The sequence below is a fragment of the Chiloscyllium plagiosum genome, chromosome 2, assembly GCF_004010195.1.
Source record: "Chiloscyllium plagiosum isolate BGI_BamShark_2017 chromosome 2, ASM401019v2, whole genome shotgun sequence".
Lineage (NCBI taxonomy): Eukaryota > Metazoa > Chordata > Chondrichthyes > Orectolobiformes > Hemiscylliidae > Chiloscyllium > Chiloscyllium plagiosum.
In genome coordinates, this window is record NC_057711.1 from 6,075,755 (window position 1) to 6,100,983 (window position 25,229).

General features: G+C 43.0%; 1 protein-coding gene across 6 annotated transcripts in view; it reads right to left on the minus strand.

Annotated features, from left to right (window-relative positions):
- Positions 1-12,003, minus strand: part of LOC122556549 (polypeptide N-acetylgalactosaminyltransferase-like 6) — a 533,679-nt gene extending 521,676 nt beyond the window's left edge. Inside the window, exons 1-2 of one of the 6 annotated variants that reach the window (XM_043703364.1) lie at positions 11,839-12,003; positions 10,248-10,543 (exon numbers count right to left, since the gene is read on the minus strand). In XM_043703364.1, the coding sequence (XP_043559299.1) occupies positions 10,248-10,382 (135 nt within the window). In that variant the 5' untranslated portion in view covers positions 10,383-10,543; positions 11,839-12,003. The other 5 variants (XM_043703374.1, XM_043703355.1, XM_043703345.1 and 2 more) reach the window with 5 other exon arrangements.
- Positions 12,004-25,229: the final 13,226 nt, after the last annotated feature.

Below are 25,229 nucleotides of genomic sequence, written 5' to 3' on the forward strand. Positions count from 1 at the left end.
CCGAAACCATGCCAAAGCAAGGACTTAACACTTTTATAGAGGGCAGTGGAAAGGAAGGAAGTGACCCTGGGGGAACTGTGCACAGACAAGATCCAAGGGATGGTCACCCTGTATGCATTTCCCTGGAACCTAGAATTGATTTTAATATGGAAATTGTCAATTTGTAATGGCGCCCACATTTATACTCACCTCAGCAAATCTATTACTTTTTTTAAAAAAATTCACTCCGGGGACGCGGGCATTGCTAGCTATCCAACATTTATTGCCTGTCCCTAGTTGCCCCCGAAAAGGTGGTGGTGAGCTACCCCAATACCGTTTGGCAGTGAATTCCTGGATTTTGACCCTGACACAGTAAAGCAACAGCAATACCTCCAAGTCAGGACGGTGTTTGGCTTGGAAAGGAACTTGCAGATGTTGGTGTTCCCATAAATCTGCTTCCGTTGTCCTTCTAGACGGATGTGGTCATGGGTTTGGAAGGTACTTTTGAGTATCTTTGGTGAATTTCTGCAGTTGTAGGTAGTACAAACTGCTGCTACTGAGCGTTAGTGGATGCGTGTGGATGTTGTGCCAATTAAGCAGGCTGCTGGGTCCTGGATGGAGTGTTGTTGGAGCTGCACTCATCCAGACAAGTGGGGAGTATTCCGTCAAACTCCAGACTTGTGCCTTGTAGATAGTGCACAGGCTTTGGAGAGTCAGGTGTGCCTTCCAAGCCTCTCTGACCTGTTCTTGCAGCCACTGTGCTTTTGAGCCCAGTTGAGTTGAGATCAATGGTAACCTCTAGGATATTGATAGTGGAGGATTCAGTGATGGGAACACCATTAAATGTCAGGGGTTGATGGTTAGTTTGTCTCTTATTGGTGACGGTCAATGCCTGGCATTTGTGGCACACAAACGTTACTTACCACTTGTCAGTCCAAGCCTGGATATTGTCCAGATCTGGCTGTATTTGAACATGGTCTGTTTCCATATCTGATGAGTCGCAAATGGCACTGAATATTGTGCAATCATCAGAAAACATCCCCACTTCTGACCTTATGATGGGACGAAGGTCATTGATGAAGCAGCTGAAGATAGCTGGGCCTAGGACACTACCCTGAGGGACTCCTGCAGAGGTGTCCTGGAGCGGAGACAACTGAATTAGAATCCCTGCAGAAACAGGCCCTTCGGCCCAACAAGTCCACACCGACCCTCTGAAGGATAACCCATCCAGACCCATTCCCCTAAATGATGCACCTAACCTACACACCCTGAACACTATGGGCAATTTAGTATGGCCAATTCACCTACGCTGCACATCTTTAGACTGTGGGAGGAAACTGGAGCACCCGGAGGAAACCCACGGAGGCACGGGGAGAATGTGCAAACTGCACACAGCCACCCGAGGGTGGAATCGAACCCGGCTCCCTGGCGCTGTGAAGCAGCAGTACTAACCACTGAGCCACCGGGCCACTTCCAAATGACCTCCCAATAACCACAAGCCATCTTCCTTTGTGCCATGTATGACTTCAACTAGCAGAGAGTTTGCCCTCTGTTACTCGTCGATTCTAGTTTTGTTAGGGCTCTTTTGTCACACATGGTCAAATGGAGCCTGGATGTCAAGGGCTGTCACCTCTGGAATTCAGCTCTTTTGTCCAAATTTGAACCAAGGCTGTAAGGAGGTCAGGAGCCGCGTGGCCCTGGCAGAACCCAAACTAGGCGTCACTGACAGGTGCTGCCTGATAGCACTGTAAACCATCATGCACTCTTGTTAGAGCCACATTTGACAATTTCAATTCTTCCATAGCCAGCCTTTCTTTATGACTTTAAAAGTGTTTTGGTCCAGGTGTGTGAGTGGACAAATACGTGGCAGATGTAGTATAATGTGGCTATGTGAGGAGTTGGTCACTTTGATATAAATAATAGAAAGGAAGAGTATTATTGAAGAGGCAGTATGTTGGGAAGTGTGAGTGCGTGTGTATATGTAGGGATTAGATTAGATTAGATTACTTACAGTGTGGAAACAGGCCCTTCGGCCCAAGTCCACACTGACCCGCAGAAGCGTATACCACCCAGACCCATACTCCTACATTTACCCCTTCACCTAACACTATGGGCAATTTAGCATGGCCAATTCACCCAACCTGCACATTTTTGGATTATGGGAGGAAACCGGAGCACCCAGAGGAAACCCACGCAGACACGGTGAGAATGTGCAAACTCCACACAGAGAGTCACCTGAGGAGGGAATTGAACCCAGGTCTCTGGCGCGGTGAGGCAGCAGTGCTAACCACTGTGCCATTTAGGATGGAAAGGAGGAAAAAAAAAGGTGATTGTGAACCTGCAGAATTCTCTCCCACGGAAAGCTGCAGGCTTAAATCACTGACTATGTTCACCAAAAAAGAAGATACATTTTAGATATTAAAGGCATCGAGGGATATGGGAAGAAAGCAGGAAACAGCACTGAGATAAAGGATTGGCCATGATCATATTAAATGATAGGCCATTCAGTCCTACAGGCCTGTTCTATTCCTGCCACTGTATTTTTCTATGTTGAGACATTCATTCAATCTCATCTTTTTGATTAAGTTCTTAGTGATTCATCTTAATAATCCTACATGGGCACAGTATAATTTTGAATAAGTATAAAGTGAATAATTTTCAGATAACACTCTTGTAAGGTAAAGCAAACGTATCAGTTTAAAAAGGCACTATTTAAATGCAATTCATTGCTGAGTGCACATCTGCTGAACTGGAGGCAGTATAATGAAATATAGACAACAGCTATCCCTTAACAATGAGAATCCAGCACATGGGTTCAATACTACACGAGCTAAATTGACACCAGCTGCTACACTGTCCAGGGGAGACACAGCCATATCACATTTGTGGGATGCTGCCTGTATATTTCTGCAGGTAACTTACTTCATACTGGAGGGAAGCCCTCTCAGTCACAACAGTATATGCTATTCAGTGGAAGTGGTCCCAATCTGAAGATTGCTCTGGTAATAACCAACCATTTCGATGCAAGACTCAGTGAAAAAAAAAGTGCTTCCAGCTCCCCATGCTTAACAACATTGGAAGCAAAACTCAAGCTCATAATGAGTAGCATGTCGCCATTCTGACAAAAATAAATCCCTCTGGGATCTTCAGCAGTCACTGTTCAGGTTCATACAGTGTTCTGCATGATTACATTCTAAATCAGAATGTTTGGTTCTTTCTTATGAGTCATTCTGGTCAGAGTACTTTGTTTATCCCTGTATGACAAGGAGGCAAGTTTTTCTTTGAATCATTCAAGGGATGAGGGAGTCACGGGCTAGGCCACCACTTAATACCCATCCCTAATTGCTCAGAGAGAGTTAAGAGTTATCATTTTGCTACAAATCACTCCATTACCTGGTTTGGCCTAAATTGTAATTTCAGATCCACAATAAAGATCAACCAAGTGGACCTCATGAGTTGAGAGTGTGGTGCTGGAGAAGCACAGCATGTCAAGCAGCATCCGAGGAGCAGGAGAATCGAAGTTTCGGGCATAAGCCCTTCATCAGGAATGACTTATGAAGGGCTTATACCCAAAATGTCGATTCTCCCGCTCCTCGGATGCTGCCTGACCTGCTGTGCCTTTCCAGCACCAGACTCAACTCTGACCTCCAGCATCTGCAGTCCTTACTTTCTTCTGGACCTCATGAGTTCCCTGATAAGACCAAATTAACAGCCTCAGTCAGGGAGCCTTGGATGACATAAAAACAGACATGTTAGACATTCTGTTCATTCAGAGCAGGCTCGGAGGAAGCTGGGTTAACGTCAAAGATGCCTTGTGTAAATAAAGGGTGACTTGGTGACAGGGTACTGGCCTCTGCAGTTATTTCAGTGGCATTGAGAAAAGCATGCTTCTGAAGATATTTGCTCCAAACAGTTACCTTTTAGTTAGGGCAAGCATTTCTAGCATCATGATGTTATCTGGGAAGCTTGACTTGTTCAATCCTACTGAAGACTGGGCCCAGGATGGGGGAAATTAAAAAAATGCGCTATTGATTTTTTCCAGACAATTAACATTTGGCAGATGAAAAGCAAAGAATAATTCTTCTGACAGCTTGTGGACCAGCAGCTCTTTTCGTGATTAGGAGCCTAATTTTCGATAAGGCACCAGATTCTAATCCACTAATCTCCCCTGGTGAAAAGTAAAGTAAAGTCACCATAGTCCTGCCAGACCATAAAACTCTCCCATGAGAGAGCGAGCTGACAGGTTAAGGCCTGTTTCAGGCCAGATGAAAAAAGGGAATAATGTCTCGATGGTATTATCATTCACTATATTGTCACAAGTCCTCACTATTACAGCAGAAAGTTTACAAGTCACTACTTGAGACACGATCTTGGGGACCCAAAAAAGGTTTTCACCCAGGTACAGATTCTTAAGTTAGAAAAAAAAAAGTTCAGCATTAGATACAAAAACATAGGAATAAATTGGAAAATAATAGAGTTCAGAATCGCAGTCCTTCCACCCCATTCCAACCAGCACCTGGCCAGCCTCGTCTCGAGACCGCATCCCAGGCCTCAAAACCTGCCTCAAGGTTATAATGGGCCTCACCTCAGCAGACAATGGGGACTTGCTGTCAGAGGTAAGTTGAAAAGAAAAAAAAAAGAGTAAACAAAAAAAAACCAAAAAGAAAGAGAGGAAGGAGTGGGCGATCTCCTGCACAGAATCCCTACTCTATTGCCATCTTTGATTTTGAATTAAGTATTTTACAAGCAGAGTTCAATATAGAAGGAAGCTGTGAAACATGCAATTGGGACATTACTGGACTGACTCCTACCTCAGTCCCAGTATGCTCAATCTGGCTTTCTGAGAATTGCCTTTCCCCCTCTGGAAATCAATTAGCTGAGCTGGCTCAATTCCTTTCCACCTGGTCATAGATTCCCAAAAAAATGGAAAGAGGCCATTTGGCCCATCAGGCCTGCAATGATCCCCAGAAAAGCATCCCACCCAGACACAGCTCCCCCACCTTATCCCTGCATTTACCATGGCTAATCCACCTAGCTTTCACGTTTAATACAATCAGTGGTTTATATTGTAAACTAGGCCAAGCCCAGATTTCAGAGTACCTCCAATGCATCTATACTGCTGCCAAAAATTTCTTAGGATTATAGCATAGACACAAGCCTTTGGTCTCAACTAGTCTACATTGGTGTTCTGCTCCACAAGTCTTTACAGCATATCCTTCCATACTTTTAAACTCTTATTTACATTCCCTGATATGCATCTATGCTGAATCACCTCACACTCCATGTGGTAGTAAACTTCATGTTCTAGCTACCTCTGGATAGAGAGAGATTTCTCTTCGAATTCCTTTAGAGCAGAATTTGACACTAGCATTAACCACCAGTTTAGAACAAACCCCATATGTACAGTCCCCTTCAGTCCATTCACCTTATCAAATCCCTTCATAAATTTTAATATCCTCTATTAAGTCAGTCCTGAGTATTTTGTTGATCTGTCAGGGCTCATATTCTCCTGTTATGGACCAGACCATACACCCAAAAAGATGTTATAGAAATAGTCTAGACTATTTTAATGAAAGGCAAGTGTAAGGTACTGTGATATGATTTGACTGGTCCACCATTAAGCTTTAAAATCAAGGCACACTTTATTCTTCCAACACAATTAAAATACAATATAAAGAAGAATTGGCAGAACTTTAATGAAACACTTAAGATAATTCATTATGTAACTAGTAATCATCAACTGTTCCAACATAGGCAGCATCCTATAAACGCACCCCTGACAAAGGCAATTCAGCAACTGTTTAGTCTCACATGCTGTCTCTGTCTCCAGTCCAGCAGAAATAAAACAAAAATCAAAAAAAAGGAGCAGATTTTTTGAAGCGGAAGCCTCTAAGACTTCACTCTAGCGCAAAGAACTCAGACTTTCAGCTCCATGGAAAACCTACTTAACTAAGTAAAAGCAAAACTAAAGTCTTCTGGATCTGAGAGAGAGTATAAACAAACAGAGGGGAACTCAACGCGGTTTACCAACTGCCCGTCCCTGGGAGGTATTTGGGTACCACTGTGACAATGCCCCTCGACAAGAGAAATAAGACTGAACACATCTCAAAAAGGTATAGAATCATCACATCTGAAATTAAAGGTTCAAATACATGTCAATGGTACCTTTACTGATAATTGTCAGCCAAAGATCTGAAGGTATTCAGACACAAACACAAGTCACTTGCATATATAAACTCTGATCAGAATTCACCCGGCCACTCCTTCATCTCATTCTATATGTTCCAGCATTTACATCAGTTCGTGACTATCCAGCCATCCTGTGGCAAGTCAGAAAAATGTATAGATTCTCCAGTTGAGTAGTGCAAGTTGACACTGAACACAGATGTATTCTGAATTAACTTGGAATTTGAGGGAAATAAAATTGGCCTAATCTGAAACAGTGCATATTTGATGCATAATAAATGGCAAAGCTATTAAAAATTTGTTATCTCAGTATAGAAAGGCTATAAGTCAGCACTGGAGGTCACCACTCAAATCACCAGCTTTATACAACATATTCCCTCAAAATTCAGCGTTACTTAATTCAAATGATCTAAATTCGATTTTAAATATCAATTCCTGCTTAGTTATTGAAATCACTTAACACAAAAATAATCAGTGCAAAAAGATTTGAATGAACAAAGACAGACAGCAGTGGAATACATACATCAGATTCCCAGCAATTTTGTACCTACACGCTTTACCCAGTTAGCAGGGTCAGGTCAGTGGAACAGCTCCTCTGGTAGGTACACACTCATGGCTGGTCAGTCTACTGCCCTTTAGAAATCATCTAGACTATTAGCCAAGTAAATAATCTCCGAAAAAAATGTCCAGTGTTCCGTTGGTGACATGTATTTCTTGCTATTCTGCTTATACATCATTCTCCATTATGTAACTCCAATTACAGCCTGTATGGTATTTTTTTCTCCTGCTACAGGGCAAGTACCTCAAACCTGGCCAGCCAAAACCAGTGTCCAAAAACTAAACATTGAAATAGTTTTTCTTAATACAGTAAAACTTGTCTAGACAGACCCTGTTTAGACGGGGCAGACTAGTTACCATGTTTGCCACCTCACACACCGCATTATGCCACATTCCAAGTAACCCTTGACCCCAACGAACCCAGCGTGATACAAACTACCTCCACCCCAAGCCACCCCGATTAGAGATCTGAAAATATTGGAAGTCTCCTGAGGGTGTCAGACGGGAGATCCTGTACCTGCATTAGCAGCCATGCATCCATTGTAAGGTTGAGAATTCCTTCCCTAAACCTCCCAACCATTCACTCTCATCCTTCAAGGCTGCACTTAAAACCTACATCAGACCAAGCTCAACTGTCCTAACACTTACTTATGCTGTCCAGCGTTTGATGATGCCTGTGCAAATTTCTTTACAACAAATCAGTACATTACATCAGCAGCAACTGATTATTGTGCTTGTTAAACCAGATTTGAATTCAAACATTCAACACGTTTACTTCCTTTATCTGAAAATCTCTTCATGAGTCGCAATTATTACAGCCCATGAAAGCAACTATTATTTTCCATCAGGCTAGGAAGTGACACTGCATTTAAATGAATACTGCCAAATGTTTGGACAACTGAGCATTGCTGTGGCACTTCAGAGGACATCAAGGGTCAACCAAGCAGAATGGACTGGAGTCAGAGATATAAAGGCATTCACTTCCATGAACAGTCCCTTTGCTTTTTAATAGTCTGTCTACCTGGTAAGAGCGACCCGTTCTAGTGAAACCAATTTCACAATAAACAAATCTCCAGCTTGGTTACTTGCATTCCATAATCAGTACAATGCTAATTTTTCAAAAAAGTCCAATTCTTTGGGATAACAGATAGCACTGATTAGGGCTTATTAGTATGGTAGAAGAGCTCAAGGATTTTAGTTAACATGGAGGGAACTGGAAAAGTTGTAGATCGCCTTCTGTAAAATAGAGATGGTTAAGAGGTCGTCTGACAGGGACTTTCAAAATCATGAAAAAATTTGATGAATGAAGTAACTATTTCCATTAAGTTGGTGACCAAAGAGCAACGATTGAAGATAATTGGTAAAAGAGCCAAAGTGGAGATGTGGTAGGTTTCTTTTTTAAAACGTACAGTCAAACATTCTGTGGTTTGGGATGCGCTGTTTGATTGTAATTTAAATTTGTACATAGATGTAGACATGACCAAAGCAAACACTTTTTGCCTGTCCTCAATGGCTCTTGAGGTGGTGAAGAGCTGTCTTCTTGACTAGTGAAAGCAGTTCCATTAGCAGTGTTAAAAAGGAGAATTGGACATTTAGTTAAAAGAATTCATAGCATTGTAGGAGTAAAACGGGTAGCTCTTTCCAACACAGTCAGCACAAATACAGCAATTCATTCCTTTGGTATTATCTCATTCTTTAAGGAATTAACTTGCACAGCTTTACTCAGCGCCAAATTAACATAAAACAAAAGCATAACTTGCACAAATTAGCAATAAGATTTGATATTTGTACAGTTGTGTATTCAACATTCTAACCGGATACTCAGGAGGGCTAGCAGACTAAGATTGACACAGGGAGATGCACAGACAGTTAGCAAAGACCATCGGAGGTAGATTTTAAATGAATGGCTCAGGAGGCAGAATGTGTTGCATGATGGTTTAAGGAGGGAATTCTAGAGCTTAACCTTTTGACATCTGTGCCTTCAGCTGTCTACAAAAACCTGGGCTGTTCAAGAGACTAGAAATGGACAAGTATTCAGTGTTCTTTTGAGACCTTCTGGAATCAGTTGGTGCTGGGATAGGGGGTGGTCGGAGTGCATCATCAATAGCAAATTGCATTTCACTGAATTTTCCTTTGAGTTTTTAATCCTTCACAGGGTGATCATTCATTTCTCAATGGATGTCAGAAAAAAGGTACATTCTGAAGGCTGCAGATTCAGGGTGGGTAAAGGCAGAGAGAGATTTGAATATTCAGACTGAGATGCAGTGAGGTTTGAATGGAAAAGGAGAGTGCAGTAGAGAAGTCTGACATAAAGAATTGGGCTTGTTCTGAGGATGAAGCACAGACTCTTACACTGCATAGAAGCAGGCACAGTCTGAGAGTACCTGTTGCTGACATTATTCACAAGTACCGGCACTGCTTCACAGAAGCAGCACTGAGAGAGAAAAATAATTAGCTTAAAAAAAAGTGTTACTGCACATCTGTGGGTCAATCCTAACTGGCACATTTACTTGGCGCCTCACTCCTTGCTCCTGACAACTATGATATTGCCGTTGAAAGTGTACCAAGATTCTTGTGTAACCCAGTTCTTTACAAATCAGTGAGACGCAACTTCTCAACTCCAACCTGGGAGAACAAGTGGCAGATTCACTCAGCACTGCAAGCCACATCTATCAATTCTGCAAAACGCATTCCCTCAAGCCTGCAATGGTAACGATCATGATCCTCAATAAAAAGCAAGCGTTTCCAAAGCTGTTTGGTGACCAGAACATCGGAAGTTGGAATATTCTGCTTTTGCTCTAGCTGCTGAAACACTGAAGGCATTAACAAAATGGTGTTAATTTGATGTGTAAATTCTCCTGAGCAAATATCAACTGGAGTGATAGAGAAACTCTACCTCAAAAAAAAAAGACTAATTAGTCTTCCAACTTAAGTAACGTTCAGCACCACTAGGGTCCAATTGTGTCTTCAGTTCAAACAAAGAAGCATCTTATGCTTAGAGTCGGGACTTTAAAAAAATCTCAACTCTGTGTACAGACAAAAACTGAAAAGGACACACTAATTACTAGGTTTAATATTTAACACTTCTTTTTTGTACATGGGCAGTGTAAAATTTGCCAAAGAGCTGAGATTTGACTCTTGCCATTCCAAGCACTAAAGTAGGAGATTATTTCACTTGAATATGCTCCAGTACAAATCCCAATGATATACGCAGGTTATCTCATGGGGAGCAAACTTCAACTCACGATGCAAGAACAAAACAGAGGAGTGATATATTCAAGGAATTAAGCAGTTTGTCTGAATGGGGGCAGTTTGTGTGTATGAGAGTGAGTAAAAGAGAGGGATGGGGGGAACTCCCACCCTTCAGGAGGCGAAGGTACGGGGTGCTAAGTAAGGCTGGGTTGGCAGTCCCTGATGCTGATTAGATTATCCAATTCACCCTGGGGTGTTCCTGTCACCTCATCACGTTTTCTAATCACATTGCCCCCTCCTCCGACCTTACCACCAAACCCCTAGACATTTACCTGACCTCCCGCCTCCGTGGACTTTTCCAAATGCTTCTCCTTGTAAAGGGACCAGATTCCAACATTGGGCAAGAAAACCAGAGCCGCGATGAACAGGCCGATCATCTGCAAGAATCGCTTCTGCTTTCGCTTCATGCCAGCGACGTGGGCAACTTTTTTTCTCCTGCCTTCCACACTATCTCCCAGCGAAAACTCTTCAGCAGCTCAGAGAGAGAGAGAGGGGGGGGGGGGGGTAGATTGCACGAATGAACACAGCAGGCAAAGAGGAAACCTCCGGCGAGCCAAAACCTCAGAGCCTGCAATAAAAAAAAACAAATCTTAAGAAACTGGAAACGTTAGAGTGATGCAAACCAAACATTGGGAGTGGGGGGAACTGACAAGACACCGAAACGGTTAATGCCCAACTTTGCAGAATATACACTGCACACACTCCCGATTGCAAACCACTGGAAATCGAAACAACAGCTCGACAAGTGTTGCACACACCTCCATCTGCCAATTGAATTCGGATTACAGGCTGAAGGAGAGTTGAACGGATGGGGCGAGGCAGGAAATTGAACTCACGACTTTATTCCAATGTGGACTCACAGCCGCTTACCTGGCAGCGCAGTCCACACGCCAATATTTCCGCCGCAATGAAAATTCCTCATTCAAGGCAGTTTTGACAAAGTGATTTTGTCCACTCCCCGGACCTGACCCCTCCTGCACTGGTGTGTGTGAGAGAGGGGGGTCTAATTCTGTCCCTGATTAGCACACAATCCTTCCGCTGCTGACCGCTAAGCAGTGGGCTCCAGGTTTCCCAGCGATTGGCACTCTCAGCTGCTCACTTGACCACCGAGCGCCTTCAGCGATCCTCCTGAGGTGACCCGGCTGCTCGGTCTCTCGCTTATATATCCATCCAACCACACCCGCCCCCGAAGAAAAGGAAGCACGTGTGGGTGAAGAGAGGGTTCCTAAATATAGCTGAAACAGTCCGAGCCGAGCCGAGCCGGTGTGCATCTCTCTCCGCTTTCCAGCGGCGTTGAGGATAATGTAGTGACTGAGCACTGGCTACTTACAGCTCGCATCATTCAGAGCGGCCCTGTGGTCTTTCCAAAACACCTTTAGGACCATCCCAGGGTCTGACGCAGGGAAACGCTGTCCACCTCTAAAACAATCCCCCAGCCCAGTTGCATCTGAAAAGAATATAGGTTTTATCTCCGGAAAAAGAGGGAGAGAATTCGCTGGTTGCTTCCTTGATCTTGGAGTTCCCGCTGAGTATTTATCAGGGGAAAGGTTAAGACTTGGTTTGAACTGGGACACTTTGGCTGTGCTGAGCTTTTCAGCTTAGTCTTTCACCTTTTATTTGCAATTTCTCCCTCTGCCCAACCCCTCCTCCAACAAACATAAAATGCAAAATTATTCGATTGTTTGTGAAGATACAGTCCCCCCACCTCAGCCCTGTTGCATCAACCTGACCTCCGCTGAACTCTCGCTACAGCCACCTCCTTGCGGCGTACCAGGTGCTATGTATCTCTCTCTCTCTCTCTCTGCACTCTTGTTAAAACAACATGCACGCTTCTTTGAGTTGAGCAAAACCGGTCCTTCTCACCTGATCGCAATCACACAGACAAGTGGAGTTTAAGAAAGGACATGTAGCCCAGTTAGAGACAGACAGAGAGAGAGAGAGAGATGAGCGTCCCGCGCTTCCTAATCCCCAGGTACTCCAGTCTCCAAAGTTGTAGTTACATCTTCCACTCCACGATGGAGCCAAACCCACGCAGAAACCCTGCTGGATCACTGTGCTGAAGATGCATGCAGTCGGCACTTCTGCAAAGAAAGGCAGATCTATTCATTTCTTTAGCATCAGTCTCTTTGCAATTTATTTTGCAAGTTTTGTTTTTAAATGTCAAGTCACTGGTTTGAACATTGCCTAAGATTCCCCAAAGCAACTGCTCGACTCAGAATTTGTTTGTGGCAGAAGATTCCAAGGAGAACAGCAGAAACATTTTGGGGATAAGATCAGAAGACGTGGGAGCAGAAGTCCACTATTTGACCCATCAGGTCTCCTGTGCTGTTCAATTAACTCATGGCTGGTCTGATAATCCTCAACTCCACTTTCCTGCCTTTTCTCCTTATGACTAGAAATCTGTCTATTTCAGCCTTCAATATATTGTGCTTTCCTCAAGGCTAATAAACTCTTCCTAAAGTGGGGTGCCCAAGTCTGCTGTCAATACTCCAAGTGGGATCTAACCAGGGTTTTGTCTAACTTCTGTATCCCAGTACTGCAGTCCTGTAGGTGTAAAGGGTGGCATTCCATTTGCCTTTTTTAACATGATTTTCTGCACCTGATTATTTTCTGCTCCATTTTAAAGATCTATTCACCTAAACCCCCAAGAATCAATGGATAATCACTGTATTTAGAGTCATATGGCACAGAAATCGACCCTTTAGTCCAACTTGTCCATGCTAAACCAGATATCCTAAATTATCCCACTTGCCAGCATTTGGCCCATATCGCTCTAACCCCTTCCTCTGCAGCTCATTCCATACATGCGCCACCCTGTAGTTTTAGATTCTACCACCCTGGAAAAAGACCTTGGCTATCCACCCTATGCGTGGTCCTCATGATTTTATAAACCTCTAAAAGATCACTCCTCAGCCTCCAATACTCCAGTGAAAACAACCCCAGCTTCTTCAGCCTCTCCCTATAGCTCAAACCCTCCAATCCTAGCAACATCCTTGTAAATCTTTTCCACATCCTTTCAAGTTTAACAGCATCCTTCATTTAGCAGGGTGACCAGAATTGAATGCAGTGTTATGAAAGTAGCTTAATCAATGTCCTGTACAGTTGCAACATGATGTCCCAACCTCTATACTCAATGCACTGACCAATCAAGGCAAGCGTGCAAAAACCACCTTCACCACCTTGTCTACTTGTGACTCCACTTTCAAGAAACTATACATCCTAGGTCTCTTTGTTCAACAACACTCGCCAGGGTTCTACCATTGACAGTATACATCCTCTCCTGGTTTGCCTTACCAAAATGCAATACCTCACATATAACTAAATTATCCAGAAAGTATCCTAATCTATCACTTTTCAGTTGAAAATGGATAACTTCATACTTGCTTACATTGAAATCCATCTGTCACAGTTTTGACCATTCACTTCACCTGTCAATATTCCTTTGTAATTTTATGTTATAATCTACACTGTCTACAATGCCACCCAACTTTGTGCCATCAGCAAATTTGGAGATATGATGTTCTGTGCTATTATCCAAGTCACTGATAAATAATGTGACTAATTGAGGCCCTAATACAGAGCCTTGTGGGACACCATTGGTCACAGCATTTCAGTTTAATTACCTACCCATTATCCAGCCTTTCTCATGCATAGGTGAGCAATCAGGTTTTTTTAAAAAAATTCACTTGTGGGACGTGTGCAGCACTAGCTAGGTTAGCATTTATTGTCCCTCCCTAATTGACCAGAGGACATTGCTGTGGGTCTGGAGTCACAGGTCCAGGTAAGGAGGACAATTTCCTTCCCTAAAGGAGATTACTGAACCAGATGGGTTTTTATGAAATTGACAATGGTTTCATCAATGATGAGGTTAGATTACTTACAGTGTGAAACAGGCCCTTCGGCCCAACAAGTCTACACCGACCCTCCGAAAAGCAACCCACCCAGATCCATTCCCCTACACCTAACACTACGGGCAATTTAGCACGGCCAATTCACCTAACCAGCACATCTTTTGGACTGTGGGAGGAAAACAGAGCACCCAGAGGAAACCCACACAGATATGGGGAGAATGTGCAAAGTCCACACAGATAGTCGCCCAAGGTGGAAATTGAACCCAGGTCTCTGGTACTGTGAGGCAGCAGTGCTAACCACTGAGCCACCGTGCCACCAATGCTAGCAGGTATCTTCTTGGAGTCATACTGCACTGAAACAGACCCTTCAACCCTATGTGACTATGCCAACCAAGTGACCCGAACTAAATTAGTTCCATTTGCCTGCACTTGGCCTATATCCTTCTAAACCTTTCCTATTCATGTGCCTATCCAAATGTCTCTTAAATGTTGGTAACAGTATCTGCACCTATCATTTCTTCTGACAGTTCATTCCACATGTGAACCACCCTCTGTGAAAAAGTTTCCCCTCGGATCCTTTTTAAATTTTTCCCCTTGAAATAACTCCGCAGAGGTAGGTATCCTGTCACTGCATCCTCCTTTATTTACATGGGGAGTCTTTGACACTGATCAAGCTCCCTCAGATTCAGCTGTCAGATTCCAATAAAAAAAGGAGGAGAATGATGGTAATCTGTTGTGGATAACGGGACTATTCTACATGAGGTCAGAGAATTGTCCTGACTATGTCAAAGAAAATGCAAGAGTTACTGCTGACTTATTTCCTCGAACATACTTGAACAAAGATCTCTTCACAACATATACACATCCTTATCAGCCAGCATATAGTTCTACATATAGCAGCATTAGACTGTGTTTGGCTCCATTCTGACTTGATTGATGTAAACTCTTGACCATCATGTGACAACAATATGCAAGCAACACATAAATTGTGAAGTTACTTCTCAAACTTCAATTGTACTTGTGTGTTGTGTATAGATTTAACATTTATCCAGTTGCTGTTGTCATAACAACAGAGCATAATCATGGATCATTATTGAACCTCCAACTTATGTATTTTTAAAAGAGGACTGACACAGACAAAATGACTTTAGAGTCAAAGGCAATGATTGACTGCAAAGAGAGAGAGAGAGAGAGAGAGCTTGGAATGTCAAACCTGATGAGGTGTCAGGTAGCCTCATAGGAATAGACTTATAAAGGAGGCAAATACGTGAGAATCTCCTGCCTTTTGAGTGTGACTAATATTGCTACACGTCTGGTATTCTGACTGGAAACTGAGCAATTTAAATAGTCGGTGGTTTCCCAGAGCAATGATAACATCAATATTTTGTTTTCACTCTGAGACAGTGACTTTGGCTGCTGTGGTCTAGATTTCATTCAAATCTAGGGGATCTCCTCCAGTTCAATATATGGACATCCTTACAATTTGCAATGATACCTTTCTATCGATTCCATGGCCGTGCTGCCTTCACTGTTTGTTCAAAGGATTATCCTGGTTTATATAGCTCTGCATATGTCCTATGGCTCTGAGGTTGATTTGCATTAATCCTGTCACCACTTGCATTTGAATAATCACCAACACCTTCACCTGCCAAGGTATTCTTTTCACATGATACAACTCTCAATGCAACCTCATTCTTAGGCATATCTTGAGGCAAGTTCACAACATTTTAAATTCTGAATTGTCCACTGATTAATAGTCCAATGGTCTCTAGTTATTGTCAGAGGAATTGGCTTTTCATGATTTACTCCATGAGAAACTCTCATGACATGTTTTGGGCAACAATGGTTAGACACAACCTCAAAAACCTTGAGGTTGTGTCTAACCAATGGCTATTTGCAGAGAGAGAGAGAGATAACTCCATCATGGTGAGGAAAATACCTACTCCTATCTCCTATATGGTTTGCTTCCAGCTAAGTGTGTAACTGTACCGGTTCCCTGTATTGGAATTGAATACCTACACTGTCCCAGGTATGCCTTCAGTGCCACTTCCATGTCTGGTGCTGTCTCGTACTGAAGTGTCATCAAAAATCTATCTCCCTTTTAAGTCTGTTCCATTAAAGCTCCCTTGACACCTCATCAGGTTTGACCCTCCGGGGTCTCTCTCTCTCTCAGTAAATAGCCATTGTCTTCTTATTGGAATATGAGGTGTATGCAGAGGTGCACAAATTATGCAAACTGCCTCAAAATCATTCCAATTCCATGTCTTCAATTTCTCAGAAGTCTAAAGATATGAACAAGGAATGAGAGTCAGCCACTTGACGCTTTGAGCCTCCTCCACCATTCAATAGCGTCATGGTTGATATGATTTTAAAATCAACTTTACATTCCAGTGTCAAAGAAAATCTCATTTTAATCCCATTGTCTTTTTGTATTGAATTCCATTTATTTAGACTAATATATGCTAGACTGTAGGAAGCTATTATTGAGCTAAGGGCTACGTACACCTCACCAGCAGAGAGGGCAATATAACAGCATCATCGGATCTAGCCATTCAATACACACTAAGTTCATATTAGCACATTAAAAATCCTAATCACTGCATTATAGGCACATCTAACTGAGATCTGACCATTGAAATTGGAACAATAAATGTTTCATATTTGACTTGCTATGATAAATGCTGAGAAGATGCTTCCCTAACATGGGACAGTCCAAGACCAGAGGACATAGTCTCAGAATAAAGAGGCACCAATTGAAGACTGAGATGGGGAATTTCCTCTCTCAGAAAGTTGTGAGTCTTTGGAACTCCTTGTTGCATAGATCTGGGGGAGAAGAGTCCTTGTGTACATTTAAGCTTGAGATAGAGAGATTCTTGAATCAGTTGGGGAATCAAGGAGAAAAGGCAGGGAAGTGAACATGAAGATTGTCAAATCAACTATGGTTCTACTGAATGGCTGAACAGGTTCGAGGGGCCAAATGGCCTACTCCTGTTCCTATTCCTAGTGGTCTTATTCCAAGGGCAGATGACTGAGTTTATTGATTCCTCACTCAGGTTCCTCACTCTAGTTCCTCCATTTTCACACCTCCACTGAGAGTCAGTTGATTGTATGTGCTTAACGAAAAATGTCCAACTCCACACAAATTACAGGAGCATTAAAACAAGCATCTCCTTGTTGGAACTACATTACAGAATTGCTATCGCAAGTTGGTTACCCTTATTCTGTTCCTCTGATACCAAAACTTGCAGGAAATGTGAAAAGAGAGAGGATTGGAGCTATGGGCAAGTGCTGGCAAATGGGATTAGAACAGTTAGGTGGTTGTTCTTGACTGACATAGACTGGATGGGCCGAAGGGCCTTCTTCTGTGCTGTTGACCTGTACGATTCTAGGATTAATCAGTTCTGGCCCTTCCAATTTTGTTGGCCTCATGAGTCACCCTGTCTTGATGGAAACGGTGGGCTGTAAACTCTACTTTCGATGTTTGACAGATGCTGGGGCTGGCCTGCTGAGTATTTCCAGTATTTTCTGTTCTTGCCTTACAGAGGAGCAGATCTCCAGTCCTGATCCCACAGGAGAAAATTCTGAGCCTAAGTAAACTAACAGTTACCTTTACAGAAAAATTCTGGTGTGCAGTGACTGAAGGGTTCTGTACGTGTCATAATATCTTATAATATCTGCTGTTATGTTCACTATGTGTGTTCCTGTGGTTTACTTTTAGTTAATGTTGCCAGGATCATATTTTACAATGTGATGACATTACATTATGGATGCGGTAGAGAGTACTTTACTAAAAAAAGTGCAGTGTTCTGCCCAGGAGATCAACTGCTTTACCTGTCTCTTGGGGAATCAAACATGATGCCTGATTGTGTTTTTCCATGCTGTGGCACACTTGAAAGAGTTCAGATGTTGTTATAAACCTCACAGGAGACACTACTGGCCAACAACTCTCTATGCCACAGTACAATGCAAGGTTGGTCATTGTGACTGAATATAATGTACAGAAGCTGCTGAAATCATGCTGTGATTCCACAGGTTGATGAAACAGAAACCAGGAAGTGGGGATCTTGAAGCTAGTCAGAGTCTTCAGCACGTTAGAGCATTATAGTAACACAGAAACCCACAGTATACAGTTCCTCCATTTTACTTATACTGTGTCTTTGAAATGATAGTTGCGTTTTGTTTTACCTCCCAGATAGCCCTGGAAGTTCCTCACACGTGTTCAGCATTTTTATGGAATTGACGTTTAACATCCTTTTTTGAAGTGCTTTCCAGATTCTCTCCTTGTGTCCCTGCTGTATTTATTTCTCAATGATTTTGAGGCAATGACCTCTAGATATTGACTCACCTGTCGGATGAAATGTTTCTTTGTTTGTTTTCTACCCTATGAAAAACTCTCATCATCTTGAAAGCATTGATTCGGTTGCCTGTGTTCAAAAGAGCATAACAGGACCAGTTGGAGAAATACTGCAGCTACAAATGCAGGTCAGAAATCGTAATTCCTGCAGTGAATAAAATAAAACCTGTCCACCACCTATATACGGTAGAGAAGCAGAAGGCTGGGAGAACACAGCAAGTCAGGCAGCATCAGGAGGTGGAGAAGTCAACGTTTCAGGTGTAACCCATCTTCAGGACTGGGGGTGGGTGTTGGGGGGAGCTGCAAATAAAGAGGTTGGTGGAAGCAGAGTGGGATAGGTGAAGACAAGCAGTGTATATGACCTGGTTGGTCAATGGGAGGAATGAATCCAGTATGTGTCTGGGAGGAGTGGGGGCGGGGGGGGGGGAGGCGGGGAGGCGGGTTTGCTCAGAAGGGAGTCGGGTGAAGGGAGGGGAGGTTATTTGAAATTGGAGAACTCAACGTTGAGTTCTCTGTATAAGTCAGGAATGTAGTAGAATACCCTTCATTTCCTCGGAGGGGTGTTGCTTGAAAAGTACTTGAAAAGCTTGAGAACATGCAAGACAAACATAATCCATTTGAATGGCACCCATTAAACAATCATCCCCTATATCAACATTTTACAATGGCAGCTGTGTGTGCCATCTACAAGATGCTCCACAGTAACTCACCAAGCTTCTTCCAAACACGTCGTCTTTACCATCCAGAAGGACAAAATTAAAAATCATAGAACACTGAGTTATAGTCCAACAGGTTTATTTGGAAGCACGAGCTTTCCAAAGGAAGGAGCAGCAGGTGTTGTTTGATTTTTAACTTTGTCCACCCCAGTCCAATACCAGCCCCTTCACATCATAGAAGGACAAGGGCAGAAAGAATTCAGCACATGTGTGAACACCACCACCTCCAAATCGTACAACATCCTGACCCGGGACTGCGTCGTCATTGCTTCACTGTTGTTGAAATCTTGAAACTCCCTTCTTCCCATCATTCAACAAGATCATGGCTAATCTGCCCCAGGCCTCAACTCTACTTTTGTGTCCGTTCCTCTCAGAATGGCTGGAATTCTCCAACCCAGAGAGTTGTGGAGGCTTGATCACTGAAAATGTTTAAAGACAACATCATTAAAGATCCCTCCCACCCCGGTACAGCTCTCCTACAACCTCTTCCATCAGGCAGAAGGTACAGAAGCTTGAATACACACATACACCAACAAGTTCAAGAACAGCTTCTTCCCTGCTGTTACTAGATTGCTAATTGGATTTTCTAATGTCAAATAATGCTAATCTTGTTAATGTTGATCTTGCCTAAGGCATACCATGTGTGATGTAACCTGTATGCCTTAATCTGTCCAAGTATTTTCTTCACTCTATGATCTGTATGTCCTTGCTTACTGTGATCCTTCTGTATCGATGGCCAACAAAGCTTTTTACTGTATTTAAATACAGCACGGTGGCTCAGTGGTTAGCACTGCTGCCTCACAGCACCAGGGTCCCAGGTTCGATTTCAGCCTGGGGCGACTGTCTGTGTGGAGTTTGCACATTCTCCCCGCGTCTGCGCGGGTTTCCTCCAGGTGCTCCGGTTTCCTCCCACACTCCATGCAGGTCAGGTGAATTGGCCATGCTAAATTGTCCATAGTGCTAGGTGCATTAGTCAGAGGGGGGTGGGTTACTTTTCGGAGTGTCGGTGTGGACTTGTTGGGCCAAAGGGCCTGTTTCCGCACTGTAGGGAATCTAATCTAATCTAATCACGTGCCAATAAACCAAATCAATCCATCAATCCATCAGATAGGTCTTTGAAATATTGAAGAGTTGAGGGCTATGAGCAGCTGGAAAACACTGGCTTGACTCACCATAATTGAACTTGAGGAAGTGGTGTTGAGCAGGTTTTAGGACCATTGTAAGGCCACCTGGCTTACAAACAGCAAAGAAGTGAGAGACCTAGGAATGCATGTCCTAAAGCTTCTGAAAGTGGCTGATATGTTAGATAATGTGAGAGAAGATGCTTTCTGATGCTTTCCTTCACAGGGTAAGATAGTGAATACAAGAGCGAGTATGCAGTGCTGGAACTGTATAAGACACAAGTTGGGACACAAATGGAGCTTTGTATACATCACATTACAGGAAGGACAATTGTCCAAACAGAGGAGAGTAAAGATTGTTGCCAGGGCTTGAAAATTGTAGCTATGAGAAAGATGGGATAGGTTGGGATTGATTTCCATAGAACAGAAAGGCTAAAGGAGTGACTTAATTGAGGTATACCAGATAATGGTGGGCTTGAATAGAGTTGCCAGGGAAGACCTGTTTGAGCATAGAAGTCTTGGTATCCAGATACACAAATCTGTCTTTTCTCCAGCCATTTCCAGCACTTCTTCATTCGTCTTTCTATCTTTGAAGGGTGTGGAGAATATCATCCTTTAAACTCACATCTTGAATGAATTCAATTTATCAATAGTCTGTTTGTTGCCTATGCCGCTGAGGCATATAACACGGAGGACTGAGCATCTTGGTGCCATTCTGAATCCTTGAACAACTCTTCTCAACTACAAAAGGTTCTGCTTATGTGAACGTCCAGAACTTCATTTACAACCATAGGAAATGACTGCACAAAAACAATTCCTGCAGCCATTTGTGTTCTCACTTGCTGAATGAACTAGCCTCTCACTGTAATCCTACTATCCAGCACCTGTTCCAGAGGCTGGCCAGGCTACAAAGCTTCAGGCATGGATTCACAATCCTTTCAAATGAGCTGAGGGTTTCTCACTCAATCACTGAAATGAAATGAAGTCCAGACACCCACCACTGTCCCCTGTAATCCTTCAACCAATTATTTGAATCAGTGCCTGGTAATTGATCTCTTTGCTAGAGTAAACAGGCTTCCCTGTTCACTTAATCCAATTCCACTATTATTTGGTTCATCTCAATTAAGTCACCCCTCAGCCTCCTCTATTCTATCGAAATTAACCTCAGCCTATCCCATCTTTCTCATAGTTACAATTTTCAAGCCCTGGCAACAAACTTTCCTCTCCTTTTTTTAGAGTAATTGTGTCCTTTCTTTCATGTAGTGACCATAACTGTACACAAAGGTCCAGTTTAATCTTAACCTGTGTCTCATATAGTTCCAGCATTACATCCTTGCCATTGTTTCCATGATCTCCTATGAAGAAAAGCATCAGATATGCTTTTAATATAACATTATTTACCTTTTCAGCCACCTTCAATGCCTTAGGATATGTACTCCAAGGACTCTCACTTCCTCGACCCATCTCTGGATCCTCCTGCTTATTGTGTCATCCCTATAGATTAGATTATTTACAGTGTGGAAACAGGCCCTTCGGCACAACAAATCCACACCGACCCTCTGAAGGCTAACCCACGCACACACGGGGAGAATGTGCAAACTCAACACAGACAGTTGCCTGAGGCAGAAATTGAGCCCGGGCCTCTGGCGCTGTGAGACAGCATTGCTAACCACTGAGCCACCATGCCACCCACGTTCTTCCCAACTGCATAATCTCTTACTTCTCCCGAATGAATTCCAGTTGGCATTTTTCCGCCCACTCAAACAAACAATTGATTATCATCTTGCAGTCAACAGACAGCCTCTTCACTGTCAACTACCTGGACAATTAGATTAGATTAGATTACATTACATTACAGTGTGGAAACAGGTCCTTCGGCCAACACGTCCACACCGACCCGCCGAAGCGAAACCCACCCATACCCCTACATTTACCCCTTACCTAACACTACGGGTAATTTAGTATGGCCAATTCACCTGACCCTGCACATCTTTTGGACTGTGGGAGGAAACCGGAGCACCCGGAGGAAACCCACGCAGACACGGGGAGAACGTGCAAACTCCACACAGTCAGTCGCCTGAGGCGGGAATTGAACCCGGGTCTCTGGCGCTGTGAGGCAGCAGTGCTAACCACTGTGCCACCGTGCCGCCCACAATTCTTATGTTGTCTGCAAATTTCCCATGGAGAAAGTGAGGACTATAGCTGCTGGAGATCAGAGTTGCAGAGTGTGGTGCTGGAAAAGCGCAGCAGGTCAGGCAGCATCCGAGGAGCAGGAGAATCGGCGTTTCGGGCATAAGGCCTCCAACAGGAAGGAGCCGAATCGAACCATCACCGGCAAACTTGTGACTAAGCCTTCCTTTTAAATCATAAACATATCACAGACAGCAAGAGAATCAACGCTGACCCCTGCGGAACAGCACTGGAAATAACTTTCCATTTGCATAAGTAGCCATTGATCATTATACCTTTTTATTCACATCACGAAATGATATTTGAGTTCAGATCACCCACATTTCTCTGCATCCCTTCAACTTTATTTTCCTGACCAGTCTGCCATGTGGGACCTGGTCAACCACCTGACTAAAATCCTTGTCGACAATATCCAGTGCTCAACCCTGAATTATCCTCCTTGATACTTCCGGAATAGGTTCAAGTAAGTTAGTGACATATGACCTTTCTTTTCCAAAGGCATGGTGATTATCCCTGATTAGTCTCAGACTTTCCAATGAATAGTTAATCTTATAGCGTCATAGTGATGTACAGCATGGAAACAGACCCTTCGGTCCAACTCCCGACCAGATATCCTAAATTAATCTAGTCCTATTTGCCAGCATTTGGTCCATATCCCTCTAAACCCTTCCTATTCATGTACCCATCTGGATGCCTTTTAAATGTTGTAATTGTAGCAGCCTTCACAACTTCCTCTGTCAGCTCATTTCATGCATACACCACCCTCTGTATGGAAAAGTTACCCCTTAGGTCCCTTTAAATCACGTTAAACCTCTGCTCTCTAGTTTTAAACTCCCATACTCAGAGTAAAAGGTCTTGTCCATTCACCCTATCCATGCCTCCCATGATTTTATAAACTTCTATAATGTCAACCCCAATCTTGACACTCCAGGGAAAATAGCCCCAGCCTATTCTCAGCCTCTCCTTGTAGCTCAAACCCTCCAACCCTGCCAGCATCCGTGTAAATCTTTTCTGAACCCTTTCAAGTTTCACAACATCTTTCCTATAGCAGGGAGATTAGAATTGAATGCAGTATTCTAGAAATGGCCCAACCAATGACCTGTACTGACACAACCTTTGTCTCAATATTAATTCTAGTAGTTTGCCCAGCATTGAAGCCAGACTGATAACTATTTAGCCTATGCTTCACTCCTTTGTTGAGTGGTGGTACAATATTCAAAGCACTCCAGTTCTCTGGTACTTTGCCCACATCTAGTGAGGATTGAAAAATGATCCGTTATTTCCTCTCTGGCTTCATTTCACAGTTTAGGCCCTTTGGGTACAATTCATTGGCTCTGGTGATTTATCCACATTAAAGGTTCCGCTGGTACTTCCTTTCTCACTATTCTTAATTTACTTAATGCTTCACGCTCCTCCTTTTTAACTAGAATATCTGCATCATCCCTCTTCGTTGTGAAGACAGAGACAAAATCATCAAACCCTGCCCTATAATCCATGCACAAGCTATGTACATCCCTGAGAGGCTCAACCTTCCCCTTCACTGTCCTCTTGTTCCTACATATTAACAAAGCATCATTGTATTTTCCTTAATTTCACCAGCTGATATCTTTTCATATCCTGTTTTCATGTTTTACATCATCCTTATGCTTCCTGTGCTCCTCTAAGCTTCCAAAGAATTTAATTATTTGAGATTGACGTAATCGCTATTTTCTCTGACTTATCTCACCCTGTATAATTCTGGATAAACAGGGGACTTTAGATTAGACAGTCCCAACCTCTTTGTTGTGGGAAAATGTCTACATTCCGCCTGTAGAATAATTTGAATGCTTCACACTAACTTTCCTTCAAGTCACTGTGACATGTTCACTTTTCCAACATTATTTCTCAGTTTATTAAAGTTTACCTTCCCCAATTTAGAACTTTTACCCCTGTTCTATTTTTGCCCTTTCCACAATTGTGCTAATTCTAACTGTCTTCTAATCGCTATCTCCAAAATAGTCACCTATTTTACTTCATCCACCTGCCCAACCTAATTTCCTAAAACTAAATCTAGTATTATGTCCTCTCTTGTTGTGCTTTTGTGATAACTAATCCAAAGGTGTGCACATTAGGTGGATTGGCCATGCTAAATTGCCCATCTTGTTCAGGGATGTGGAGGTTAGGTGCATTTGTTAGGGTAAATGTAGAGTTACAGGGTAGGGGAATGGGTCTGGGTGGGCTACTCTTCAGAGGGTCGGTGTGGACTTGTTGGCCAAATGGCCTGTTTCCACAATGTTCTATTCTATTCTATTCTATTCTATAAAAGAATTATCTTGAATGTAGCTTTTTCTGTCCACTGTGTATTTAACACTGTTTGTATTCCAGTTCATATTTGCGTAGTGGATACCACCAGCGATTATCGCTGTCTTGATCTGAAATGTACCTATGTATTTATTCCTCCAACTCTGTCCTACAAAATAGAAGGAGGGAAGGGGATTGTCTATAGTATGGAGCGAATCTATATAGACTCATTTGATGTTTCATTTTTTGCATTGCCATATCTAGCAGAAGAGATTGATTCTTTCACCAATAATGCTACATATTCAACTGTTTTTTAAACCCCTTCTCTCCCCTGCTTGAAAATTCCATATCCAGGGACATTGAGTGGCCATCCTTGGCTTGTGGTAAGTCAGTGGGTTTCTGTTTTGGCAGATATTTCCAGCCAGACAATTCACGATTAGGGGCAGTGATATATGTGTATTCTTTCCAAACATTGGTGAAAGTGAGGACTGCAGATACTGGAGATCAGAGCTGAAAATGTGTTGCTGGAAAAGCGGAGCAGGTCATGCAGCATCCAAGGAGCAGGAGAATCGACATTTCAGGCATGAGCCCTTCTTCAGGAGTGAGGAAAGTGTGCCAAGCAGGCTAAGATAAAAGGTAGGGAGGAGGGACTTGGGGGAGGGGCGTTGGAAATGCGATAGGTGGAAGGAGGTTAAGGTGAGGGTGATAAGGTGAGGGTGATAGGCTGGAGTGGGGGTGGGGG